The sequence below is a fragment of the Antechinus flavipes genome, chromosome 4 (genome assembly GCF_016432865.1).
Source record: "Antechinus flavipes isolate AdamAnt ecotype Samford, QLD, Australia chromosome 4, AdamAnt_v2, whole genome shotgun sequence".
NCBI lineage: Eukaryota > Metazoa > Chordata > Mammalia > Dasyuromorphia > Dasyuridae > Antechinus > Antechinus flavipes.
The window spans coordinates 461,473,018-461,487,504 of NC_067401.1; the positions used below are offsets into that span (position 1 = coordinate 461,473,018).

Below are 14,487 nucleotides of genomic sequence, written 5' to 3' on the forward strand. Positions count from 1 at the left end.
ACTGCACCACTTACCCGCCCATATCTGATTTAGAGATAGAATTTAATAAATGCTTATCCACTGACAATTTACCTGGAGTGAACGTACCTGTCCTGGGTGGAAGGGGAAGACTTGACAAACTCAAGGATCCCATAAAAGGTCCCATTTTTTTTTTTGTATAAACAGGTCTCCTCCCCCTCATTTTTCCAACGGAGCTCCAGCCAGCTCTAACTAGCTTTCATCCCTTCACCTCCACAAGCACAAAACATACTTTGAGTTTATAACAAATACTGTTTGAGCTTTTTAATAGATATATATTACAAACGTCTGAGACCAATCACACATTTCATTGTGTAGAGTATATTTACAAAAAAATATATATTACAATATTTTTTTCCTTAGTGAACAGTTGACCTGAACATCAGCAAGCTGTCGCTACCAAATGTTTAAAAGGAATGCAAAAACCTCTTGTTCCATGTAAGTTAAGAGTTTCGAGATCAGCCGGGGGTCCAAAATCTTAATGCATCCAGGAAGCAAACATGGCGGCGGGGAACCCAAACGTTTCAGGTCGGGAAAGAGCCTCTCTCTCTTTGCTGAGTACATAAAGGTAATGGAGCTATGGACACTGGTGGGTTATCCCATACATGATACAAAGCTAATAGACTTCTATCATTTCAAAATGTACATTACATCCACAGGAGATCCTTTTTCTTTTATTAGTAGTAATATTATATAGGCGTCGGTCACACGATATCTACAAGATGGGGATGAGAACAAAACAATTCACAGGACCGTGGCTCACATTTCAGTTTCAAAGAGGACAAGCACAGATTAGACCAAAACATTATTTCTGAATGGGTTAATAAATAACATCCAGTTGGTTATGGTTACCCCGGATGCTTTATGTTTGTATAGAAGGGAAGGTGGGAATAACATCATGTGCAGGTTTCACATCATCAGTCAATGGCAGTAAATAAATATGGACCCTATACACCAGAAGGAGGAAGGGGAGGGAACCCACTGATGAAGAGGAAGAAGAGGAAGAGCGATGTTCTATCAAACAGGATGTATTTCGACATGCTGCTTTTTCAGTATTTTGAGTGCTGGAAGGAAATTAAAAATGGGCAAAGAAATGATTGTCTTTAAAAACACCAACTTGAGAAATATTTTCATGATCTTTGAGATGGAATTTTCCCTACAAACCGATCCCAAAAATCTTCTTGTCTGTCTGCTGGACTTACTTTATCAATGAAGTAAAGAAAGAGGAGGTGAGACTGGGTTGACCCAGGACTTTTTTGTTTGTTTGTTTGTTCTGTTTTTTTCTGAGAAAACCAACTGTTCTTAATGCTGTGCTGAACTCCAGCTGGAGGGAGGGCGAGGCAGCTTCTGTGGGTTGCTTTCCTGTGCAAAAGCACATGAACGTTCCTGTTTTGGAGCATCCTATTCTTTTCGTACCAATTAATCCTCTGGAAGGAGCTATGGAGGGGAAGGGTCTAGATTCTCCCCAGGTGAATAAGAAGCAAGGAAACACTGACAAGTCATTTGACTTGGTCTGGAAGTAAACTAAAATTTTCTAAGTAATGCTTGGTAAGTACTGACCCTTCACATCCTTTATTTCCCAGACCCTTAAGGACCTATCAGAGGCAGAGTTTCTTCTGAATGCAAATTCTGATAATTAGGAGACAAGGCCAATTCCTTCAGAAGCTATTTCTAGCCAAGGACAACATATGTGTCTGGGGGAAAAATGATTAGAATAAAAAACTGGCAGTAGACCAGCCCACCACCATTACCACCCCAGTTTAAATGAGAAAGTTCCTCTTAATCTGGCATTAAATTAGTCAACTGTAGGCTTCTCAAACGATTATTAACCACAGCTTAAACAAAAGAAATGAAGCTGAAGACTCTAAGCCTCTTTATAGGTACAGGAACCTTTGAGGTGTTGTTCTTTTACTTTAATTTGCCCAGTCAAATCAAGTGACAGTCGGGTGCTATTAGAAGGGAGCTAAATCTTTTCCCCAAGTTTTCCATTAAATTTCAAGTAGGCCACAAAAGGCTTATGGGCCATTATAACTATAAAGAATGATGCTCTAGGCAGAAGTAGATATCCAAACTGTTTTGTTCTAAGTCTGTCTGACCCAGTGATATGGAAGACAATTTGTGAGGCGATCTAAAAACCAAACTCTGACAAAATCCAATATTCCATCTTACCCAATATTTGCTCCTTATCCCTAACGTGTAAAAATTCTATCCCTAATTATCGAGCATAGAGATGAAGGTCATACCTGGTTGGGTAGATATCATCTCCTTTCCCCACCACCTCCCCCTACATCAAAACTCTCTGTTCAATATAGAGGACTTCAGTTTTCATAGGGCGATAGAGTATGGTCATTGGATCTCCAATGTCACTCACACGCCAATAACATTCGAGAAGGTTTACGGTGATACCATCTAGAATCCTAGCCTCCTTTTTCTTTATTCATCAGGGAAGGGACGGGCAGAGGATTTAACTGTTTGCTGTTGGGGGATATCTCATTTGGGTTCATCTGTGAAAATCTCCATCGGGACAAGAGAAAGAAGCATTAGCCTGGGTCTGTAGTGGAGACTGAGGAAAGAGCAGCTTAATACAAAGGCTTTTGGCCTTGATTTTCAAATTCTGACCAGGCATCATTCAGCTCCATGAAGATCATCTTGGCGTATTGTTCATACGGCTGCCCAGTAGCCTGGAAGGACAGAAGAGAAGTAGACAGTTGATTATAAACCAAGGATCTCAGGTCAGTTTCTGAGAAAACTTGTGTTCTCAATAAGGGAGCTTTTAAGGAAGAAAAACTGCTAAATTTCCTCATGAAACCTTTGCTTTCTTTTTTTGAAAAGCAGCTGGGTAGGTAAAAAGATATGAGTTCAAATCCTAATCCCCACAGTAGCTGTTGTGATACCAATAATATTATATGGCCTCTCTTAGCCCCAGCTTCTTCATTTGTAAAATGGGAGTGATAAAAACATCTGTCACACAGGGTTGTTGAGAGAATCAGATGAAGTGAGGATGGGAGAAAAAAGAAATTTACATGATAACTTCATTGTATATTTAAAAGGAATAGCAAGTAGATAGTAGATGTGCTATGTACAATCATCTTTGTTATTTTACTATGTTATAGAAATGCTTGTTTTATTCCATGAATTAAAAAAAAACTTTAAAGGGCAGTATAATTATCAGCATTATTGTTGAGATAATATATTATTGATGCTAATATTGATTCCTAAACCTAAATGTGCATCCCTTTAGAAGAATTCCCAACTATAGAGAATAATAGGACAAAGATAACTTTAGAGTTTTGATCTTCATATTCAGGGCAATTCAATTCAATTCAATTCAATTCAATTTATTCAATTGAAGTAGTCAGTACTTAAGCCTGCCAGAAATTATGCTTGGTATTAGAGATACAAAGAAAAAAAAATCCCAAAGCCCCCGCCTTCATTGTGCTTACCCTCTTGTTGAGAGGGGTGCAAGCAACATTAAGAATTAAGAAACATTTATTTCACTGGGGGTGTGAGGAGAATAGAATCCCCAGAACATCATAACGGTGTTCCTGGAGAGATTGTAAGAATGGGATGGGATGTTGGAGAAGCTGGGGAGTAGAGGGAGGGGAAGAAGAAGCATCTGAATTGGAAGCAACCACTCTCAAGGAGTGGGGAAGATGCTGCTTGGTACTTTCTATTTTTTCTAAATTTATTTCCAATTCGTGATTCTCTCACTCTAGGGATCTAATGCAGACAGAATTGCCTTGAACACGAAGGGATGGAGTGATCTGCCCAGAATTACAAAGACAATAAATATCAGAGGCAGAACTTAGAACCAAGTTTTCCTACCTGCAAGACTCCATCCATCATGTCCTACTACTTCAGCAGCAGTTTGCTGTTACAAATTATCTTTATTAACTAGGCACAACATACAGTAGTTGGCGTGTTACCGTGGAACTGGAAGTGTTTTTCCATACTCCTTGAAATTTTGGTGAACTAGACTCAAAGCCCTGGTCTTTCCCTTTCTCCCCATTACAACCACAAAGAAAGCAAATTTGGTCATAATAGAAAACTGATCAATTCCCTCCTATTTCCACCCCACCCTCTGGTTTCTAAAAAACAGTATGTCACCTTCCTGACATCATGAACTACTCCTGTGTTTCTATTTCCAGTGTATCTCCAGCGCTTGGTACATAATAAATACTTAATCAATGTTCCTTGATCGGTTGATTCATTAATAAAGAAGTGGGTATCCACCAAAAAAGATTCATGGTACCTTCTTTCTCCCTAATCACTCATGGTTTCCAATTCCCATATTCCCTTTTCTAAAGAGCATTCTCAATTTTTCATAACAGTGAGAGAAAAATCGTTCAATAATCATCTCTCAAGCTTTTTATACTTAACAATGAGCTTCTCAGAAGACAAGATTCAGAACCTGCTTTTCCTGACTAAAAGTTTCCATTCATCGTGTCATACAGCTTCCTGGTAGCTTCTTCTTATAACTAATTATCCTGACTAATTAGGAGCTACAAGAAGTAGCTTGTAGGCAGATTGAAAGCAGATAGCAGTGGATAGCATCCTGGACTTGGAGAGTCAGTAAAATTTGAATTCAGATTCAATGCTTTTTCAGGCAACTCTCTGAGACGAGAAGATGCAGACTCCATTTGAATCCTGGGTCAATCCATTTTCCCATATCTGAACATATTTCCAGATCCCTATATCTGAACAAGGCAGCTGTCAACATGCACATGTGGACAAATCAATGAGAAGCTGACCTTTGTAAGCCTTTTGAGTTCTGCTTTGCCCATTGCCCAATGCAGCAGCTTGCACATGGTAGGTCTTTGAGAAATGTTGGTTGACTGAATGACAATTATTTTTCAATTATTAAAGTCTTTTTTTTAAGTTATGAATTTGATTTCACTATAATTTGGAGAAGTCAATCAATTCATGTTGATTAAACACGAGCCAGTTACTAGATGTTGTGATAGATGCTAAGGGTATAAAGGAAAAACAATACAGCCCCTGCCCTCTTACATTCTCCAGAAAAATACATGATATATACACTTGAATACATACGAAATATAAGCAAGATACCAGGTGCTGCGGGAAGGGAGGAAAAGGGAAGGAATATGAATTTATTAAGTACTTAACTGAGTGCCAGGCACTGTGCTAAGCAACTTACAAATAACATCTCATAGATAAGATTATGGAGCCTATCTTCTTTGGCTCTGTCTTCTATTCTTCCATATTAGAGAATGTACTATGGAAGATTTAACCCTTTCAGCTCTGGAGCTCATTCCTTGGAGCTCGTGCTACCTTGGCTGATAATCAGTCTTTTTTGACTCTATCCCAGTCAGCCCACTCCCCCATATCTAGGCGTCATCTATTATATTATAAGCTCCATAAGGACAGGAACTGATTTATTTTTGTATTTTTATCTCTAGACTTGGTATACGGTAAACATTTAATAATGTTTTTTTGATTTCTTTATTTATTCATTATGTCATTCTTTCTTTTATTAATCAAAATGTACAGGGTAGAGTATTAGAGACCATGAGACAATGAGAAAACCTGTGGTTTATGACAACAAAAATGCATGAGGGTACAAAGCCAGCTAGGACATGGGCACATTCTTGGAATAGCGGGCAACCCGTTTCCAGCATCCTCCAGTTCTACTCACTTTGTCTGGATGTACCACGAGCACGGCCCGCCTGTAGACCTTCTTCACCTGCTCAGGAGTGACCAGGTCAGCCATACCCACGGGCTTCCATTTGGTCTCCCCTGCCCACAGCACCGTGTGCATGGTGGATAGCAATGCCCTAATGTTCCTCTCCTTTCCTTCTATCCATTCCAGGATCTGTGAATGAAGAAAAAGAAATCAGCACCCATCCATTCAACAACCAGGATCATTGGACTACACAGGACGGAGCTAAGTGTCAGCATAATATATATATTAGACCTATATAGAATTACTGTAGCGAGATATACATTAAACATATATAAAATTAATATATAAAACTATATTAGATATAAATATAGAGATTATATGGATACATATATAATACACATGTTATATAGATACATATTATAGATATATACATAGATACATATAAATCTATATATAAATACATATATTTAAACACACATATAGAATTAATATATAGATTCATATATTATATATAGAATATCTATAGATCAAGTAAATTGCTCAAGGCCATACAGGCAGAATATATCAGAGATGGACCTGAACCCAGACTCTTGACTCTAGAGCTGGGTTTATTTCCACAATATCATACCGCTATAATCAGCGTAAGTCACAGAATCAGACCAAGAACAACTTCAGGGGTCATGAATCTAATCCATATTCCATTCCAAACTCTTGATAGGCGGCCACCCAGCCTTTCCTTGAAGCATTCTAAACTAACTAGCTCATTCCACTCTGGGAACAGACACTCTACCAATGCTGCTATATTCTGTGAGTCAGGGAGCAAAACCATCTCTGAGAAATTACAAGTGGTAAATATTGCTTAGAGAGCAATCTGTAGTGGGTGTGAATTCATTACAACATCCTACAAATAAGAAACTACAAGACACTGGAATAAGGGATGAAAAGAAATGGATGCTCGAAAAAAGATGGGTTGGCCATAAGATGAGTATGAGGATATAATGGATCATCAGCTTAAGTTCTCCATCAAGCTCCTTCTCTCATCAAGAACGAGAATGATAGGTCCCTGGCACATCAGATGGACTCCCCAGTGGAGGATTCATGGAGGAAAATGGCTGAGAATTCCAGGAGATGGACTGTGAGCTCCATGCCTGAGGGGACTATCCAAAGAATCCATTTGAAGAGCAGAGTTTTTTCTCATTTAATTCTAGTTCTCACTTCTGGAACCTAGAAGACCAAGGAGAGCTCCACTATGATGGGAAGATACCAGAGCTTGCAGGGGTGAAATCCCAGGGCAAAGTAGAATTGAGGGGCTTTTTGTCTTGCTCTCCTCACTATCTGCATGATATCAAAATCATTTTCTCAAGACTTTGCAATCTCTTTCTCTTAAGTGACCTGGAAGCATGAGATGCTTGTCACTCATTCACAGTGTCACCCTTGCAAATCATTTAATCTTCTAAGACCTTCAATTTCTCCCTCTGTCAAGAGAAGATTATAGTCCTTGTGCGTTTGATAACTGAGCTAAGAGTCCGTAATCAAAGGGTAATATTCCCAGGGCAGAATTAGCCTTTTCCTGAGCAATTTTCCTCGCTGAAACCCAAAATTGAGCTGTCACCTCTCACCATGGCCTAAGCGGGAAAAGAGGGAAGTTAGAATCTGAGACTTACAGCCAAAGAACATGGGAATCTGGTTACAGGTAAATCAGAAGGATTTCGAATAAAATTCTCCCAACATTTCTCTCCAAACAAATTTAAAATAAGACCTCAAATAGGAATTTGGAGCAATGGAACCAACAAAAGACCGGGGTGAGATGTATTTCCAACGTAAGACAAATTAGGAGGTCGGCAGGAAAGGTCTGTGACGTTAGGGTGGGAGCTAGTCTGGAGTACACATGGAGTAGGCCTTGGCAATGATCACTATAGCAGGCAGTAAGATATAGCAGTGTCGGGAGCTTCCAGACCAGAGAGATTGTCAGAGAGACTAGAAGGGACCTATTGCTGGCACTGGGTGTACCTGGTGCTGATGGACAGCTCTACTGACAAAACACTTGTCTGGGTCACAGTTCTAGGATGGAGAGGAACAATGGGGATCAGGCACAAAGAAGCAGGGGCCCTAGTCCCATTCTAAGGCAAAGAACTAATAATTACAACTGCAGCAAAGCATTGGAACCTGGGTAAAGACTAGAACACAGATGCAGAAAGGATTATGACCTCTTCCCAGGCACACCAGTTTGGAAGCACCATAAAGTTGCAGGTCCCAGAACTAGCTGTGAAACAGAAGCACAAAAAGGCCTGAAACTTAGGACAATGTTTCCTCTCCCACAGGTGAACACACCCAACTTTAATGTAAAGTTCAAAGTTAAGATATAGTCTGGGAAAATGAGCAAACAAAAAAATTGACCATGTTGACATGGAAGATGAAGATACAAACTCAGAAGACAATAATATGAAACTAGCCACAACCAAAGCCTTAGAGGAAAATGCAGATTAAATCTAAGACCAACAAGAATTCCTAGAAGAATTACAAAATCAAATAAGAAGAGGTGGGGGGAGGAATAAGGAAAGAAATGAGAGAGATTTAAGAAAACTATGAAAAGAGAATTAATCAACATGGTAAAAGAGCAAAAAGAAAAATACTGAAGAAAATAACACCTAAAGAAAACACCAGAATTTGTCTAACGATAAAAGTAGCACAAAATTCCACACCAAAAAAAAATTCCTCAAAAAGCACCATACGGCAAATGAAAAAAGAGGTGTAGAATCTCATTGAAGAAGATAAGCATGGAGTACTGGAAGCTAATGCCTCCATGAGATATCAACAAACAATAAAACAAAAACAAAATAAAAAAAAAGAAAAGAAAAGGAAAGGAAAAGAAAAGGTGAAGTATCTCACTGGGAAGATTGCTGACCTAAAAAATAGATTGAGAAGAGATAATTTAAGAATTATCAGACTACTTGAAAGCCATGACCAAAAGGAATCTAAACAGCAAGAAATTATCACAAAAAAAAAGAAAAAAATTGGAAGCAAGCAATCCAATATAGATTAAATGTGCAATTTTTCTAGGCATATTTTCATATTCATCATGCAAAAAAAAAAAAATCAGATCAAAAGGTGAAAGGAAAAAATGAGGAAAAACAAGCAAGCAGCAACAACAACAAAAAGTAAAAATACTGTGATCAGATTCACATTCAGTTTCCGTAACTCTGTCTCTGGATACGGATGGTTTTTTTTTGTTTTTTTTTTTTCCCAATCACAAATCTATTGGGATCTCTCTGAATCACATTATTGTTGAAAAGAGCCAAATCGATCACAGTTGATCACCATCACATAATCTTCTTGTTGCTGTGTTCAATGTTTTCTTGGTTCTACTCACTTCACTTAGTATTGATCCATGCAAGTCTTTCCAGGACTTTTTGAAATCAGCCTGCTAATCATTTCTTATAAAACAAAAATATTCTTTTACATTCATATACCATAGTTTGTTCAGCCATTCCTCTACTGAGGGGCATCCACTCAGTGTCCAGTTCCTTGCCACTTCAAAAAGGCTGCCACAAATATTTTTGCACATGTGGGTCCTTTTCCTTTTTTAATGATCTCCTTGGGATAAAGACCTACTAGAAACACTGCTGGGTCAAAGGGTATGGAGCATCTTACTTCTCCATGAACCAGTTATAAGCAGTGAGATAGTATTGGACAGTGGTATCAGATTCAAATGGAAACTGATTCCTGCTAGCTGCATATTGACTCGAAAATCACAAAATAACACTATCTATGTTGGGATGTATTCTTATTTCTTTTGATAAATATCACCCAATTATATTTTAATTCATGACAATGGAGAGAAAGACACCTCTGGTGTTGGGTGTAGAGTTCTGAACATGGAATCAGGAAGATCTGAGTTCAAATTCTGCTGGAGATACTGACTGACCTTTAGAGAATCACTTGATTACTCTCAGACTCAATATCCTTATCTGTCAAACAAGAATAATAATAGCACCTTTCACACTTCACAGAATTGTCATGAGACTCACATGAAATAACAGGCAAACTACTTCATAAGTAAGAGTAAAATACTCTTACTATATAAACATTAATTCATAGTAATGGTGATAGTGGCAATAGTAGGAATATTAGCAATAATAAAAACAGAGATAACATCTCTAGCCTGTCCCACAGAGTAACAGAGACTTGAATTCATGCCCTTTCTTCTCCAAATCGAGTTACTTTTTTTTTTTAATACTAACTCACACTGGCAACTTTAGGCTTGATAGACATATGGGGGGCAAGATGCAACTACCCAATAATTTTTAGCTACATCCTCACCTTCAGTTTCTCAGGGTCCATTTCTTTTGCCATTTCTTCCTTTCTCATTTCAGCGATTGTTCTGGGACCCTTTTTATCTTTGTGAGCATTGAAACCTTGACTGGACAGAAGGTCTTCAAAATCAGCTGCTTTTGATTTCCCCTCTATGAAATAAGAAAGTGATAATTCAAATTCAATTATTTCCATCATTGCAGCATTCCCTAACTAAGAAACACACATACATTCACAAAGAATATTCTTTCTAAATTAGGGATTTTGATATATTTTGTATAAGGCACAAAACAACTATACCTACACAAGATGAGATTGTTATTATGTCTTAATCTTATGTCTCAGAATCATGGAATTGACATTCTCTCAAGCTAATGTTTATATCTTTTCCTCTCCTTAGCTAAGCTCCATTTTTCATTGTTTTCTGTTTTCATTGCCTCTCCTTCCATATTGCCTATTCACTTCTCATCAAGAATGCTTGAAAATACTATATTTAATTAAAGATCTTAGTCATTAGCTTTTATTTGGTAAATTCTGATTTTGGTAAGTTTTTTCTTAAGTACCTCTTCTTCCAAGATATCCTCTTTTCACATCTTTCTTCCATAACTTTCCATTGGTTTTCAAAATCATTTTGCTCTTAAAAAAACCCAAAAACTTGTACTTAACTTTTCCAAGAATTCTAGTTGGACTTGCATCTAAACTGCGTTTTTCTTTTAGACTTTACTTATAAATATTTGTTAGTCATTCTCTTCTTCCGAGTTTATGCTTCCAGCTTCCCTGTCATCATAAAAGCTCTTTATGATAGCATCCTTCCTTTGTTTGTTTGTGGATTCTTCTATTCTACTTCTGGACTTTGGACAATATGTTAACCATGAGTTCTGGGCACTTAAGGAAAGAATGTCTGGCCCAAGTACCTGTCTTTCTGCTGCTTTCACGATTCAGGATGAAAGCTTGCAGAATTTCATTGCTCCCAAAATGATGGGATCCTGAAAAATTCAGGCTGCTGCTCTCCTGGTCTAAGTTTGCAAGTTCTTAATTGATATTTGAGGCTTACAAAGTGTTTTCTGTGTACTGCCTCATTTGTTCCTCACAATAACCCTGAGAGATAGGTGATCCTGGTATTAGTTTATAGATCTGAATCCCTTTCTTTCTGACTCTATAATATTTAGCATGCTATCTACATTATGATATAACTATTTTGATATCCCCTCCTTTCATACTTCATTGGGAGTTATCTGAGTTCCTATATTGGGCCATTTTGATCTACAGTTGCAGGTCCATTTATATGCTTTCAAATGCCTATTGTATCATTTTAAGAAACTTTCCAAAGGCCCCCAATAGACCTCAATATCGAAAGATAAAAATGGCCAAAAGAAAAGACATACATGGACTTTTAATTCAGAAACAAATCCACATTATTTTGAAGTCCCCAACTCTCTCAAGTCTCTGTCTTCCCAAAAGAATAATCAAGTGATCCTTAAAAGCACAGAAATTAAATAACTTTCTTTTTGCTGTTTTTTCCCAATTTCTCATCCTTAACACTTTCTCCTCTGTCTCTCCTTTCTCCCCTTTTCCCTCAAGCAATTCCTACACACATTCATTTTGAACACTAGAACACAACACATGCACTCTAACATCAAGTCCATTTGAATGATTTTACCCAAATTAGAAGGTCCTTTTCCACGGTCGTTCTGACCACTTGGCATTGATGAGAAGCTTACATTGTAGTTCGGTCTGTTCTGGGGAGAGGCATGGGGCATGCTGGGCTGTGACTTGGATTGAGTTTGTTGCCATGAGTAGCCAGACCCCTGCTGCCATCCCCCACCCATTGGCTGGGGAGATGGCTTCTGTGGTGAGCTAAGAGGGGGGAATCCTCCACCTAACCCAGTTGGCGTGGTGGGCTTGCTGGCAAATGAAGAACTACCTGCAACAAAAAGAAAATGCGTACATTTTGGCCATCTCTTGACTATTTTTGCAACTCACCTATTCATATCAAGTCACAATTTTAGTGGTGATTATCTTGGTTAAAGGAGGTTCAAAGAGGGAAAAATAGGAAATCTGTTCCTGTATCCCACTTAAACTTGTTATCATAGAAAATTGTAGAATTATAGAATGAGAGGAAATTTAGAATCTGTCTGGTCTACCCCTTATTTTATACATAAGGAATGAAACCAAGAAATATATTAACAATGTCTCCAAGTCACACGAAGCATGTGGTATTGTGGGGATTTGAACCCTGATTCTATCTCCAAATCCATAATTTAATAGTACTTGTTCATTTCTTTTCAATGAATACAAACTAATCCCATTTGTATCCTTGAATCAATGAAATCTTTTAAATATGTGAATTACATGCTTGTGAGTAAAAATATCAATGTGAAGATTGTCCTTAGGAGTCATGTTTTTCATACAGTTACATCAATTCGTAGAACAGCTTTCTTGATTCCCAAGTGGCTCTTGATATGATATTTTATTTATTTTCTGTGTATGTTCTCTCTCTCTCTCTCTCTCTCTCTCTCTCTGTGTGTGTGTGTGTGTGTGTATGTACATCTGGGTTGTCTCTTTTCACAGAATATAAACCGTCAAGGGGAGGGATTGTCTTAGCACCCCATTCTATCTTTGCATCCCCAGGAGAGTGCCTGGCTCAGATATAAAGTCTGAGTGCCATCAGTTCTCAATCAATGGAGTACCAACTGGACACTAGGGTGGATACAGTAAGGACTCAAAGGCAGCCAATATTCAAAGTCATCTAACCCAATCACTACTTCTAAAATGAACAAAGTGAGAAGCTAAAAGAGGTTTGTTAATGGCAGAGAGAGGATTTGAACACAGATCAATTGATTCCCAATTTAGCCTCTTGTTTTCAGTCCTCTCTCCCCACCCCCATCACATCAGACCTTTTATTTATATTCTCATGTTATCATAGCAATAACCAGAAGGATGAGGGAGGAAGCCTCCTTGTCATACATAGGCCCAACAAATTCCCACCTACTTCTCCTTACCTTCAAACCCAAGATAGGCAACTGGGCAACAATGATAGAGAGCCAGACCTCAAACCAGAAGGGCATGGATTCAACTGGTTCACTTAACCTCTAAAGGCCTTCGGTAGATCTCAGAGAATTACTGCTCAGATAGGGGAAGTTTCTCTATCAACAAAATCATAGTCCCTCACCGTCTCCTTCCAAATGATCTTTCAGGGTTAATTTGACCCATCAAATCACTGGCTAGATGCTTTCTAAAAAAGTCCACCTGATTTGCAAACAATACAAATCAGAGGCCTGTAAAAGATTTATCAACCTATTCTTTCTCAAGAAGAAATGAAGGGGGTATTTTTCCTAAATAAACTCCCACTTCTCAGTAGCAAAGATTGTGGGGCTAGAAGTTTTTTTATGAAGTTTTTTTATGACTGGGAATCTCTCCTCAAAAGCCTCAGGCATTATGCCCTGGAAATACACAAATTTCTGCTCTTACATAATGTAAGACACACTTTTCATCCATAAAAAGTGATTATTTTGACCTTAACCTGCTAAATTTGCCCCAAGTGTGCCAAGGTCAGCAAACGGGTCCAGAGACTGTGGTTTGTTCTGATGCGTTGGGGTGTTGTGCATCGAGCCCGTGGGACTGGTGGCCGCAGACTTGCTTCCCATTCCAAATCCACCTGAAGAGGAAAGTAGAGACATCAAACTTAACCACGCAACAGTTGGGATTTGCAGTCTCAAGCCCCACAGAGTACCTCTGTCCCCAAGAAGTGTAGTCATCCCCATGACCTTGTAGGAGAATCACAAATGTGATTCGATGACCTCGTAGAAGGTCACTGAACAAACACGTTGAATGATTTTCTTAAGTGAGTTGTTAAATTGCCTTTCTGTCTTTCCGGCATGTGGAGAAAGGGGGAAGGAATATTCTCCCATGTTTTCCTCCAGATTTTTCAGACAGATGCACGTGGCCTAATCTCTAGTTGCCATGACCCAATTTATCAATATTCTTTCAAATATACAGTAGCTAGAACTGAATTCAATAACTTTTCTGCTAATGGAGAATACAGTGAGCTTGTAACATCCCTAGTCATGGACATTATGCATTTCTTGCTTCAATCTATAGTCATTTCTTAGTTTTTTCTTAGTTCCACTGTCAAACTGTTGACTCGTATAAAGTTTAAGGAACTCTACGATCACCATTCTATCTCATGGACTATTGTGCAACCACATGTTTCTCCTATATGTTGGTGCAGCTGATTTTTGGAACTCAATTGCAAGACTTTACATTTGCCTCCATTGAACATTACATAATTAGATTCATCTGACCATTCTATCTTATATCTATCTAATTCACTAGATCAATCCTGACTGTCATGCATGGTGGTATCTACTGATCCCAAGCTGGTATGCTTCAGAGAAAATTCAGCTCGATCTATCTATAAGGGCCCATTTTTACACATTAGAAGCACTTCCTTTCTCTTTTGGACATCATTTCAAAAATCAAACAGGAACCGACTGCTAAATCTGGGGATGATC

General features: G+C 38.4%; 1 protein-coding gene across 3 annotated transcripts in view; it reads right to left on the reverse strand.

Moving 5' to 3' along the window:
* Nucleotides 1–267: 267 nt before the first annotated feature.
* Nucleotides 268–14,487, reverse strand: part of DNAJC6 (DnaJ heat shock protein family (Hsp40) member C6) — a 163,930-nt gene continuing 149,710 nt past the window's right edge. For all 3 annotated transcript variants that reach the window (XM_051999494.1, XM_051999493.1, XM_051999492.1), the window contains 5 exons: nucleotides 13,497–13,631; nucleotides 11,634–11,897; nucleotides 9,983–10,125; nucleotides 5,675–5,851; nucleotides 268–2,699 (listed from right to left, as the gene is read on the reverse strand). In XM_051999494.1, the coding sequence (XP_051855454.1) occupies nucleotides 2,598–2,699; nucleotides 5,675–5,851; nucleotides 9,983–10,125; nucleotides 11,634–11,897; nucleotides 13,497–13,631 (821 nt within the window). In that variant the 3' untranslated portion in view covers nucleotides 268–2,597. The remainder of the gene's footprint in view (nucleotides 2,700–5,674; nucleotides 5,852–9,982; nucleotides 10,126–11,633; nucleotides 11,898–13,496; nucleotides 13,632–14,487) is intronic.